This window comes from Orycteropus afer, unplaced genomic scaffold, assembly GCF_000298275.1.
Source record: "Orycteropus afer afer isolate SDZICR_OR568_19922 unplaced genomic scaffold, OryAfe1.0 scaffold00041, whole genome shotgun sequence".
Lineage (NCBI taxonomy): Eukaryota > Metazoa > Chordata > Mammalia > Tubulidentata > Orycteropodidae > Orycteropus > Orycteropus afer.
Genome location: NW_006921628.1, coordinates 4,502,143 through 4,516,114, shown reverse-complemented (window position 1 = coordinate 4,516,114; position 13,972 = coordinate 4,502,143). Strand labels below are relative to the sequence as shown.

The 13,972-nt window shown below is 39.7% G+C and overlaps 1 protein-coding gene across 1 annotated transcript in view; it reads left to right on the top strand.

Annotated features, from left to right (window-relative positions):
• The window catches only part of ERC2 (ELKS/RAB6-interacting/CAST family member 2), a 1,380,507-nt gene that overhangs the window by 1,013,222 nt on the left and 353,313 nt on the right, over window positions 1-13,972 (top strand). The window contains exon 14 of the mRNA XM_042780470.1: window positions 8,149-8,309. Coding sequence (XP_042636404.1) covers window positions 8,149-8,309 — 161 coding nt within the window. The remainder of the gene's footprint in view (window positions 1-8,148; window positions 8,310-13,972) is intronic.

The following is a 13,972-nucleotide window of genomic DNA, read 5'->3' as shown; positions in this document are numbered from 1 at the left end:
AATGCTGCCATATTGGTCACTCACATTTGGTACATTGCCCTTCTCTTCACCCAAATCAATATTTATCTCTATCTATCTAACAGCATTCCCTCCCCTCTTCTCCCACCCCTGGTAACCAACAAAGAAAATGTCCTCCAATATATAAACCTTTGAGGAAGCTATTTTAAATAGAATATCTTGAATATTATACAAGACTTTTGAGCAGAGCTTTGAACCAGTTCCAGCCAATTCCATCGTGGCTGATGCAGAAAAGTTAGAACTGACAGGCACTTGTAAAATATGGCTGGACTGGAGTGATAACCAGAACAAGAAAAATTACAGGTGGAAAGCTTGGAATGGGGAACTAGGAAGAGGTATAGTGAGCCCTTTCAAGCAAAAGATTGGATAATTGCTAAGACTGTGGAGTGCAACACACTTTTTCAAAGAGTGTGGTCACCCCATCTTTGAGCCGGGCACTGCTCTTTCCACCTCTGCTGGTCAAGAGGTTTGGTTGCTGTGCAATGTGCATGCTGTCCTCATTTTCTGAGAGGGATATTAAGTTTCTAGCAGGGCCCTGACCCGTAACTTTTCCCATTATGATTATTGTTAAGGTACACTCACATTTTACAAAATTGTATCTGTTCTGGTTTTGGTTTGTTAGCCTTGAATGAACCAGGAAGAACCAGTTCAATGTCCTGCTTCTGAGGTTGTTGTGAATTCTAAGTTTTCATCAAAGAGGAGATTTCAGGAATTAAACAGCCTTTTCTAAAGCTTTTGTTTTCAAGAAAGATCATTTTTTTCTCGGGAGAAGTTAATAGATTTAATAGATGTGCTTTTTTAAAAAATAATAATAATAAATTTTTCAGTATTCCCTCCCCTCCTTCCTCTCCCCTCCTTAGTAACCAACAAAGTTTGCTTCCATATATAAACCTTTCCTTGTTTTTTTACAATAATGAACTAATACAATATTTATCCTTCTGTGATTGACTTATTTCATTCAGCATAACATCCTCCAAGTTCATCCACATTGTGTGGTACAAGTATGTGTTAAATTGAGACAAATGGGTTGCTTGCCTACAAAATTTCTCAGAAGCTTTTACTCCCTTTTAGTCATCATGCTTCAGTCTGCAGTATGGATTACACCTCAGCATAAAGAAAACTAAAATCTTCACAACTGGACCAATAAGCAGCATCACAATAAATGGAGAAAAGAGTGAAGTTGTTAAAGATTTCATATTACTTGGTTCTACAATCAACACCAATGGAAACAGCAGTCAAGACATCAGACGACATATTGCACTGGGCAAATCTTCAAAAGACCTCTTTAAAGTGCTGAACAGTAAAGATGTCTCCTTGAAGACTAAGGTACACCTAACCCAAGCCATGGTATTCTCAATCACCTCATATGAATGTGAGAGCTGGCCAATGAACAAAGAAGACTGAAGGAAAGTTGATGATTTTGAGTTGTGGTGTTGGCAAAGAATGCTGAAAGTACCATGGAATGCTAACAGAATGAACAAATCCATCCTGAAAGAAGTGCAGCCAGAATGCTCCTTGGAAGCAAGAATGGCCAGACTTTGTCTGACCTACTTTGATCATGTTGTCAGAAGGGACCATTCCTTGGAGAAGGATGTCATGCTTGGTAAAGTGGAGGGTCATCGAAAAGGGGAAAGGTCCTCAAGGAGATGGATTGACACAGTGACTGCAACAATGGGCTCAGGTATAGCAAGTATTGTGAGACCAGCACCGGACCAGGCAGTGTTTCTTGCTGTTGTACATAGGGTCACTATGAGTCAGAGCTGACTCGATGGCACCTAACAACAATAACAACAACAATCATTGTGATTCTCCCTGACCAAATGGACCACAGGGTGGGCCCCTCCTTCTAGCCAGGGCCTTTCCCCCTCACACACCAATTATTTTCTTCTCCTTTTCACTAGGTGTCTTATTGATCTCCTTTATGGAGGCCGACCATGATCCCCAAGGTCAAAGTTGGCCCGTTTTACTTATCCATCAGTAGGTACTTTTCTTTCATAGTTTTTAAAATCATAACTGTGATTAAATAATTGTTTGATTATGAGTTTCCCCGACAAACTGAAAGACTTTTGAGGACAAGCCTGTTGCTATCATCTGGTGAAGTGCCTGGCCCATACGAGATGCCCTGTATGTTGTGGAAGGAAGGAAGGGAGGGAGAGAGAAAAGGAGGGCAGGAAAATGGTATGGGTATGTTTTTATCATGCCATTCTGTAACTCATGATCCCTGGTGCTTCTGGTCATGGCTGGGTGGCAAAGAGCATGGGGCTTCATTCTTTTAGGAGGTGAGTAACAGAGCCCCCTCTCTCCATTGCAAAGTGAAGGTGCTTGAGGCAAGCAGAGAGTAAGAACTTGAAGGGGGTTCAGTGAGAATGATGAGGGGACCATTGATTTATAGGGTAAGAAAGTATCAAGTTCAGACTTACACACCATCCATCATTGCACTAAGTGGGTCAAAAGGAGGGTGTTTCAGAATCACATCTGTGCTTTTCCCTTCCTTCCATTCCACAGGTATTTATTGAGTGTGGACACTGGTACTATGTCAGGTGCTGATGGGGCTTCCATAGTTGAAGGAGACATATTCCCTGCCCTCCAGGGGATTACCATCCACTTGTAGCACCTAAGCGTACACATGAAATCATTGTGCAGAAATGTGAAGTGGTATTTGATTAGGTGGCAGAAAGTGAGGTGCAGGCAGTGAGAACTGAAGGCATTTGGGGTACATAGAGTTAACATGGCCACAAGCCCATAATAAAGATGAAGATATCTGTCAACTGCTGGGCACTTCCATGGTGTCTGGCAGAGAAGGCTGGGTGCTGTGTGTGCATTATCCTACTTTATGCTCGTGAAAACTCTGTGCAGTAGGTTCCATCTTATTACTGTTTTATATCCTGTCCTTAAATAAAAACAAGACTTCTCTTTATCCCAGTCTCACAGCTATTTCTTCCTTTCTCCTCTTCCTTCTTTCTCCTGCTTTTTATTATACAGGCCATTTTAGCCCATCCTTCAAAGTCATATACCTTCGCACTCAGTCTTGAAGGTCTACTTTGCTGCCTGTTTGATAAATCTGTACCATAAAATCCAGGAAGAGACCTGGCTTAGAGACAATCTGTGATGGGGAGAAGCTGATCAACCAAGGTCATATCATCACTTAGGGTAGGGTAAGGACAGAAATGTGAGTGTGTGTGTATCTACACATACATAACTACATATATACATATATACATACATATATACATGCATACAGATACATGCATACACATATATGTGTTATTTGCAGTACTATATATGTGAAAGGGGAAGGTACCTGGCCTTGGAGTAGTAAATATACCAATAGAAGGAAAGGATAGACCCAAGAAGTGTTTCCATAGTAGAGCTGCAGAACTTGGTGATGGGTGGAAAATAAAAAAGAAAGGAGAGAAAAAAGCCAAATGAGGCTGTTTCAAACATGGGTGACTAAGAGAAGGTTGGAGCATTGGGCCAAAGTGGTGTATTTCATAGGGAGTGGCAGATAAGGAGTGTTAGACTGAGTGGTAGGAATTTAGTTTAGGCAGCCATGTGCAAATCATAAGTTTGCTTTTGGTCATTCTAAATTTAAAATTTGTGTTGTTTTGTTATAGGTGCAGTCAAGTAGATTCCAACTCATAGTGACCCCATGTGATGGAGTAGAACTGTCCCATCTGTTTTTAAGGTGTAATCTTTACAGAAGCAGATGGCCAGGTGTTTCTCCTGTGGAGCCACTGGGTGTCTTCAAATCACCAACCTTTTGGTTCATAGCCAGGTGCTTAACTGTTAAGCCACCAAAGCTCCTTCCAAAAGGAACCACAGGTGGTTACATACATGTGAAAGAGGTCAAATGAATAAAAAGAGAGAGAGAGGTTGGAGAAGTATCCACATAGAGGTCAGAGATGGGGAGACAACCTCAGTCCATCACCTGAGGATTTATGTGGATGAAGAAAATATCTCTAGGACAGGGTCATAAGGGGAAGGACCTAATTATGGACTGCAAGAAGACAAAGAACTTTCAAAAGCAACAAGGGAAAGGTGTACTCAATCAGACTACAGCTTGGAGAGTAAAGCTTTAGAGAACTTAAAAGAAGGTTCAGTTTCAGGAAAACAATGAGTGTGTATAGCACCATTCACCATTAAACTGTATTTCAAAAAAACTGTTCAATGACAAAGAGAAAATGCTTAAGATATATTAATTAAAAAGTTTTGCTAGATTATATATCTGTGTGTATATATTTATATATAGCATCTCAGTTATGCATATATATGTGTGTGTGTGTGTGTGTGTGTGTGTATATATATATATATATATATATATATATATATATATATATATATATAAAGAGAGAGAGAGAGAGAGAGAGAGAGATGATGATATTGTAACAAACCATTTACAATATTTATCCCCCGGTGGTAAGATTGGGAGTAATCGTCCCTAAAAAGAAATGTTATTACTTAATCATAAATGAAAAGACAATTTTTAAAAAATGATTGTATCTGTGTCTTTCAGATTCTGTACAATAAATGAAGTTTATTCTTATTATCAGAAAAAAAAAAGTTACTTTTTGGCAGCAATTAAAAAAAGAAGAATTAATGGGCTAGGTCATCTCATTTAATGCTCACAAAAATCTAATAGGGTAAGCAACAGATGAGAAAACTGAAGCTGAAAGAGATGGAGGGATGTGTTTCAATCACATAATTAGTAAGTGATAGAGCCATGATTCTAATCTGTTTTTTGTTTGTTTGTTTAAACCACAAACAGCATGTACATAACAGTTAAAATGATACTTCAAAGAAGGGACAGAAGATATTGAGGGACTGTTTAGCTATGCAAACTCCACATTTCAAAAGGAAAAAAAAACAGGAGAGAAGGAAGTTACCTGGACATTTAAGAATAGAGTTTCTAAGAGAAATAGAGGGGGACTTGTGGGGAAACAGAAGCATGTGTACAGCACTTGATAAAATGTTTGACAGTCCACCAGTCAAGATGGACTAGATTATTTTAGAGTAGCAAACAGCCCTATAATCTCAATGGGGTAGACCTACAAAGCTTTATTTCCTGCTCATCTGATGTGGGTTGGCATTGGGCCTCATTGTCATCTCTCAAGGGCTTGGACTGATGGAGACATCATCTTGACACAGTCTTCTGCAGTTGCCGGGGGAAAGGGAGGATGGAGTTGAGCACTAGCACCTAAACGCTTCTACCTGGAAATGGCAGTCATTTTATTGGTCCAAGCCACCCCTAATTTAAAAGGTATGCCTCCCACGTGCCCATAAGGAGAATTGGAATGCTGTGAACCATGCTAATGATCATTACAGCAGGGAAGACTTCTATTGCTTTTTAATGCTCCTGTTCAGTGCTATAGTGTAGAAGACATTTGCTGCTAACCAGAACGTTCAAACCCACCAAGTGCTCCATGGGAGGAAAATAAGGCAATCTACCTTGGTAAAGATTTACAGCCTTCAAAACCCGATGGGGGTCACTATGAGTCAGAATCAACTTGATGGCAGTGGGTTCTGGTAGCAAAGGAAACAGTTTGCAGAACTGTAGAATGTACATAGGAGGTACTATGGCATCAACTAGTTCAGCCCCTCAATTTATAGGTGAGGAAACTGAGACTCCAAGAACTAAGTGGTTATTTAAACAAAGTTACAGAAAGAGACAGTGCTCATACTAAGATTTGACTGGGGTATCTGAGGCCACTGTCCCCATGTGGCCCTCAGGGTATACCACTCACTAGGCTTACATGAATTGTGAGGAATGAGAGCTTGTGGAAGACTTTTTTTGTGGCCTGGGAAGCTATTTAAAAACTCTGTTTCCAAGGTGTTGAGAATAGCAGTCTCACCCAATATTAGGAATTGTCAATGTTGGAGTCAATAGCATCCTGGATTATATTTCTCTGGTGGTATAGTGGCTCCTAACCAGAAGGTCAGTAGTTTGAACCTACCAGATACTTCATAGGAGAAAGATGAGGGAGTCTGCTTCTGTAAAGATTTACAGCCTTGGAAATCCTATGGGGCAGTTCTGCACTGTCCTATAGGAGCACTATGAGTCTGAATTAACTTGATGGCAGTGGGCTTGGTTATTGGGTTTGGAGATCTCTCCTTGTGGTTATTGCTAAATAATTGGCACAGCCTGCAATATACTTTATTGTAAAGTATAATTGTTAAAGTTGGGCTAATGTAAACTGGGTGGTATCTACTCCAGTCAGTCAGGTGACAGGTGAACTCAGAACTTGGAAACGCTGTGAGTAGCTCTGTGTCTGTAGATTGCAGACAGAATGGGTTCAGTTAATGAGTGAGTCAGGAGAGGAGAATCCTAGAGATTCCCTCCTCTGAGATCAGTAGTACTTTTGAAATAAACACCAATTTCTGGTAGGTAAAAGGGTCATCAGAACATAGGCCACCCCATATGGAGGGCAATCCTGACTGTGTCTGACTTGGCACTTGGAATGGCCATGATGCTGATCTTTTTTGACACCACTATTAAGTGGTTAGCACTCGACTACTCAGCTAAAGGTTGAAGTTCAAACCCACATAGAAGCTCCACAGAACAAAGACTTGGTAATCTGCTTTTGTAAAGATTACAACCAGGAAAACCCTATGAATCTGGTTTACTCTGTAACACATTGGGTCACCGAGAGTCAGAATTGACCCGACAGGAATGGATTTGGTTTTAATTTTTTATTGAGTGCATCAAAATTGGGGAGGGGGTAAGAAAAAGTCTTCAGCTTCATTAGGTATTGCTTCTTAGAAGAGCTTCTCCTTATATTTGTGGCATCCTGTGAATTTATATGAGAAACTAAAAAGTGTATGACTGCTTTTTAGGATTCCATATACTTATAACATTAGAGAATAATGCTGACTTGTTAAACAGGTGTGGTTCTGTGAGTTGAATAGGTTATTCTTTCTATTCCTTACTTTTTAAACTCTTTGGTTTTGCCTTTGATTTACATTACATTACATGGCCATTAAATTTCTTCTTTTTATCAGGAAAAAAAAAATGGAGGGGTTTCTGAATCTTAAAAGCATGTAATTTACCTTGGATGTGAACTATAATACTTATGCTGAATAAATTCCATGTAAAACTACATAAATTGTGTAGAAAGTCTTTATGATTTGGAACTTAACATGTCATTGACACATTTTGAAGGGCGTTCTGTTGACTTTAGTGATGGATGAACCCATTCTGCCAAGTTCAGCTGGAAGGGGTGACTTAGAAATCCAAACATCAGCTGTGGAATCTAGAAACTTCCTGGAACCACGCTTTTGAATGGGTAGGGTGAATTCAGCCTGCTGTGTATGAAGAATAGCATTTCCCCAGGTTGCTCCACGGAAGTCATTGGAACAGAACCATAAACACCAACCCTCTTTGTCGTGCCCTGACTTTCAAAGGCCTCCAATGGTTTAGGAAGCATAAGGCCTTGCTTGGGGCTCTCTGTTCCAATTTTTGGGACCTAGCTGAAAACCCTGGTTATTTCATAGTCTGGCATATTTCTATGGTGTATTAGCACCCTATAAAAGTTACATGTCATTTATTTCCAGTTTAGAACCTTCTCAAACTTAAGGGGCAAATCAAACTTGAACCTTTTGTGGCTGAAATTCTATTTACCTTTGGCCAAACCTTGTTTCCTGAATCTAAGGCAGGGAGGTGAGGTGAGAGGGGACTCCTGAGGCCCCTTGGACATCAAATCACTTTTTCCAAAGAAGGTTTTGATAGCTTAAAACATGAATGGATTTGAAACACATAGATTAAGTTTCTGTCTGCATATTCCGAGGCCTACAAACAAAAGTAAATTGTACTGGGCAAAATGTGTTTTGAGTGTTGCCTTCCACCAACTGTGAGGAAGTATTTGAGATTTTTGCCAAGTACAGGTTGAAATTGGGTCAAGCCACTCACCTCCCAATTTCTATGAAAGTTATTAGGCAATCCAATTGAATGAAGACCTTGGAGGAATGTGCATATTTCTTGTGTTTAAGACATTTATTTTTAATCAGTGACAAAGAAAGAATGGGTTCCAAGATACTATGATCTCTGTGTGTTTACTGCTAGGACACAGGTGAGCAAGGAATGCCTTGTACTTGAATGAAGGAAAAATAACACACTGAGTTGCATGTGCCTTTCAGATAGAAGAACTGATGAATGCACTAGAGAAGACCAGACAAGAACTAGATGCTACCAAAGCACGCCTTGCCTCAACACAGCAGTCCCTGGCTGAAAAAGAAGCACATTTGGCCAATCTTCGGATAGAGAGAAGGAAACAGCTGGAGGAGATCCTGGAGATGAAGTGAGTACTCATCATTATTTTCTTTGTCTCTCCTCTCTAACCTCTCTTTGGTGGTGGTAAGGGGAGAGAGGGAGTTCAGTAAAGGAATGGTTTCACTAACACTTGACTAGTTATTTCCAAAATTATGTTTCTTATTTCTTTCATTATAACTTCAGTGGATCAATTTGTCCATTTTATCTGTGTTTGTTATTTTTTTAAAAAATATATCAAGCTTTAATTTTTATGTGTCTCTGTTTTGCGCACAAGGATGCTATTCCCAGATCTGTCTCAAAGGTCTGAGCTGACCAAGAGACAGAGGCCTCCTTAAGCACAATGGTAATTTGAGCACTTCTCAGAGTTAAGTGGAAACTTTTCTAAGGAGGTATTTCCTAATTGTGGCTATAACTTTGCTAATTATGTTCTTTTCACTTGTGCACAATGCCTGGCTTGTGCTGCCTTTCATGGAGACTCCAGGTTGGCACCTCTCGGTTGAGAATGCAGTTCTCTGATTTGCTGGACTGATAAAAATAGGCTTGGAAATCCCCCCCGGGGTAGGGTAGGTAAAGGGGAGGGCTAGAACCAATAATTTTCTCTATTTAATCAATAAAGTGCAGCTGTGTACTGAGAAATGGTCCTTCCTGTGGTTCTATGATGTACCCATACTCACCTAGCCATTATTTCATTCTGAAAACGAAATAATACCAGAGTATAACCTAGGAAAGAAAATTACACAAAGATTCTAGAAATAATCAGTTGCTATATATCTGTTTCTAAAGAACTAGAAGCAGCATTTTTCTCTTATAAGTTATAAAATGAAATAATCACTAAGATATAATTTAAATCCAACTTCCTTCCACAATAAGGGGAAACGTACATAATTGTGGTATCTTAAGCCTGTAACAGAGACTTTGAAATTGTGGCTAAGTATGGAAGAATGACCTTATTCTGACCTGGCAAGCCTTACACATGGTTAACATTAAACCAAGAAAGCTTAGATCATGGAAAAATGGAATGAAATGTTTTGAAGGTTTTAATAATGAGGGAAAAATTTTACTCCTTGTCAACTACCTCAGTTTCTCCAAGTTTTTCTCACATATAAACTTCCATGTTTCCTAAAAAGAAGGGTGCTGTAATAAAAACAAGTATTGTTATCCTCAGCTTAGAGGTGAGAGAACTGAAATGCAGATTTTAAGTAATTTACTTAAGAGCATTGGCCATGATTAACACCAGAGTCTTCTACCTCAGGTTCCCTTTCTCCTACCTCGTTTTCTCATTGAAGCTTATGTGAACTCCACCAAGTCCAGAGCTTTTGACTGTTTGAGTCACTGTAGTAGTCACACTGCCTATAGCAGTGCCTGGCATATGGTAGGTGCTCAATAATTGTTGAATGAATGAGTAGATTAAATCCTATAGGTTGTATTTGTGGCATAGTGGGTCAAGCATTCAGCTACTAACTAAAAAGTCAGTGGTTCAAACCCACCATTGACTCCATGGGAGAAAGATAAGGCGGTTTGCTTCCATAAAGATTTATAGTCTTGGAAACACTCCTACTCTGTCCTAAAGAGTCACTGTGAGTTGGAATCAACTCAGTGGAAGTGGGTAGATGTGGTGGGAAGAATAAAAATATTCCAAGTGCCTGTGACGTTATCACCTTGATCAATAATCAGTAAATTGTTACCAGAGGTGTATTATCAATACTAGTACATTGTTTCTACCAACATTTATTCTTTTCTATTTGCCTAACCTTCTGTTGCCTTATTGTATGCTGTTATATGTCAGGTTAAACCTAGTTTTTCTCATTGTTCCCCAGCTGTTCCCAAGTTAACTCTACATCTCGTGAAGTGATTTATTATGCCATTATAAAGAAACTTTCATTACTTCCTGTTTATAAAAAAAGCATATACTTTCATCCTTTTGAGAGGACTCGTAATGGTAGAACTTCCTGGTTTTGTATCCATCAGACCCTAGTCGGACTCTTGTTGCTTTCATTTGGTGGTTGTGAGATGGGGACAGTCACCTTACCCGGCTGACCCTCCAGTTTCATCCTGTGCTGACTCGTGTGGGGGTGATTGTGAAGAGAGAGGCACTCAGCGGAGGGCTTGGCACAGGGAAAATGATGTATCAGCCAATGAAAATATGTCATTTGTTTAGTATACTTTGTGAAGAGTATCATTTATCTAAAATTTGGATTTATTTTTCTAAAACATATAAACCTTTTTCACGTGTATGTTTTCCCACTTAATTTTATGATTTCAGATAGCACTAACTAAGACCTCTTTTGGTAAATTGCCACATTATTGCTGAAGTGCTTAATCTGCTGCCACTGCAAAATAAATACAAAATTCCTCTGTCAATTCCTTTGGTAAAAGGTAACAAAGCCCTGCTTCATTAAGCCCAGTCTGAACCCTATTCACTATTTAACTGACCCAGAAGCTTCGACTTACGGGCTCCTTCCCTGGGACTATGGAGGACACAGGTACAGGGCAGTTGTATTGACTGAAATCCTAATTAGATTGTTCATCAGCCTCTGGAGACATTCAAATCAACTCACTGGTTTGACTGATCTTGATTTTTAAGCTGAGTTGACCAGTTATTTGTTACTTGATATTGACTAAGTCAGCATCGTTAGTGGGATCAATTAGATAGGTAATGTCATTGTCAAGATTTATTACCTTGTGCCTAAGTGTTGTTGGTTTTTCATTCAACTGGCAGGTATCATGTCAGTTTTACCCAGTAAAAACTTTAGCCCAGGTTTACCCAGTGTCTTAATTAGCTAGTACTTCTGTAACACACATACCACGAGTGAGTGGCTTTAAAGAAGAGAAATTCATTTTCTCACAGTTCAGGGAGCTAGAAGTCCCAATGCAGGTATCAGCTCCATGGGAAGGCTCTCTCTGTTGGCTCTAGGGGAAGATGCTTATTTCTTCCAGCTTCTGTAGCCCCAGTGTTACTCAGGGCCTTGGGTATCTTCATGTGGCCATCTCTCTTCTCCCCATTTGTGCTTCCTTGGCTCTGTATCTGTGCTGCTCCTTATAGCTCGGACATGATTAGGTTTAGGACATACCCAGCACTGCTACGGCCTCATTCACATAACAAAACTACATTCCTAAATAGGATTCCATCTGCCAGTACAGAGGTTAGGATTCCAATTCATATTTTGGGGGCATATAATTCAATCCATGACATTTAGCTTGCCTGGTGGGAAGGGAAAGGCTGTGTGGTATCAAAAGAAATAGGGGTGGAACCATGAATCAAGATAAAAGAGATGGCATCTCATCTTTTCCCTCACCCTGTGACAGGAGCTCTGGTGGTCTTGTGCCTAAGGCATTTGACTACTTACCAGAAGGCTAGGGGTTCAAACCTACCAGCTACTCCTTGGAAGGAAGGTTGGGCAATCTACTTCCGTAGTGATACCACCTTGGAAACCCAAAGAGGGGTCACTATGAGTCGGATCCGACTCGACAGCAGTGAGTTTTTTTTTTTGTTGTTGTTCTTTTTTTTTTAGTTTTTGTGACATTATAGGAGCTAACTGTCTGGTTGCCTCAGTTTTCTCATCAATAAAATGGAGGTAATAATACCTGCTCTGCCTACTCTACAGAATTGTTGCAGGGACAGGATTGGGGGGGGGGGAGACTGGATGAACATGAAACTGCATATGTGAAAGTGGTTTGAAACATAAAAGGTTTTTAAAATGAGGTGTATCTGTTAAACCCGTTGCACATTCTAATCACACACACACGTGCATGCACACACATGGTCAAATGGCACTGACTTTTAGAAGCCTGACAGCTGTTCACATAATTACTTATAAGGCATTTACTAGGCCCCTGGGAATACCATTCCTGTTGGAGGCCAGGGCCTCAAAACGTGGTGTTTCCTGCTCCATGGCTTTTGCAGGTAGCTCATGCTTCCTATGTTGAACTGAAATCTCTTTCCATGTAATTTTCCTGCTTGTCTTCATTTTGGCTCCAGAGCTACACAAAATTGCCCTGACCCCTTTGCACAGGATAGATAGCCATTTAGACAGGTGTTTGAGTAATACTTGTTCACTTTAGAGAATAACAATAAGGAAATAAGAAAAAACAAAACAAAAAAACAAATCACCCATGACTGTTCCTGACAGAGATAGACCCTGATGGCATTTTGATGTGTCCCCTTAAAAATGCTTTTTATTATATGTTGTTGTTGTTGTTGTTATGTGCCATCGAGTCGGATCCGACTCATAGCGACCCCTCCTTGGGTTTCCAAGGCGATATCACTACGGAAGTAGGTTGCCCCATCTTCCTTCCGAGGAGTGGCTGGTGGGTTTGAACCACCAGCCTTCTGGTTAGCAGTCAAGTGCCTTAGCCACTGTGCTACCAGAGCTCATATATTTTTTAACAAAATTAGATTGCACTTGCATATTTTACAAAGGCTGCTGCTTTTGCTTACTGAATGGTGAACACCCTTCCATGTCACAAATATGAAATTTTTAATTACTCAGTATACTGTCATATAGACTTAGCTCATTACTGAACATCTAATTCAATTCAAATGATATACTAATATAAAGAATGTTTTGATAAACATCCTGTGATTTTATTTTATTTTCTCGAGCTACTTTTAAATAATTGTAGGTTGATGTGCAGATGCAAGAAATAGTACAGAGAAGTCCCTTGTACTTTCACCCAGTTTCCCTCAGTGGTAACATCTTGCAAAATTATAGTTTAATGTCACACCAAGAACTTGACATAATTTGAATTGGCACAAACCACCAACCTTATTGAGGTTTCTCAGTTTTATATGTACTCGTGTGTGTGTGTGTGTGTGTGTGTGTGTGTGTATTTACTTCCGTGTATAGAGTTGTGTAGACATCACCACAGTCAAGAAATAGGATGGCTCCATCACTACAAAGATCCCTTGTATTACCTCTTGATGGCTTTTGATAAGTGTCTACCTCTCCAGCTATTTCATTGTTAACCGGGGATTTTTTGTTTTTTGTGTAATATTACTGCAAGACATGTGCAACACTGACTTAAATCTTACCCTGCTTTCTTCTTGAGGAGTTCAGGGGACTGTCCTCTTATTTTAAATTCATACTGAGTAAGATGTTGCCTACTTATTCTAACTTAAAGATTTCTTAGCCATCATCCTGAGTGACATAGGGACAATCTTCACCAGGACATCCATGTCCAGCCCAACTACTCCAGTGGAAACGCATGGTCATTGATGTGCTTCATCCTAGGAAGGCAACAGTACCAATACCTAAGGTATAAATTTGGAAAAAAAAAAATTCCAAGATATACCAGACCACACCAGTTGTTGTCTTTGTGTTTGGATTCAGAACCTATTTTGGTGCTGCAAAGACTAATGGCTTTGGCATGATTTGCAATTCTTTGGCTTATGCCCCCCCAAAAAAATGAATCCAAACCAGGCTTGCAAGACACGACCTGTATGAGAAGAAAAAAACCTCAAGAAAACAGCACAAGAAATACGAGAACAGAATGAAGAAAGTCAGCATCACAGCAAAGGCCAATGATGGTGCCAGCAAAAAGGAGGAATTAAGATTCTGTGATGACTTGATCCACAGTTGATTTATCGATTTTTCACCAAAGGATTAATATATAATAAAATCCTTAAAAAAAAAAAAAAAAAGATTAAACAAACATGGTTTCATTTTATTAACAGTGGAATTCCCTTTTAAT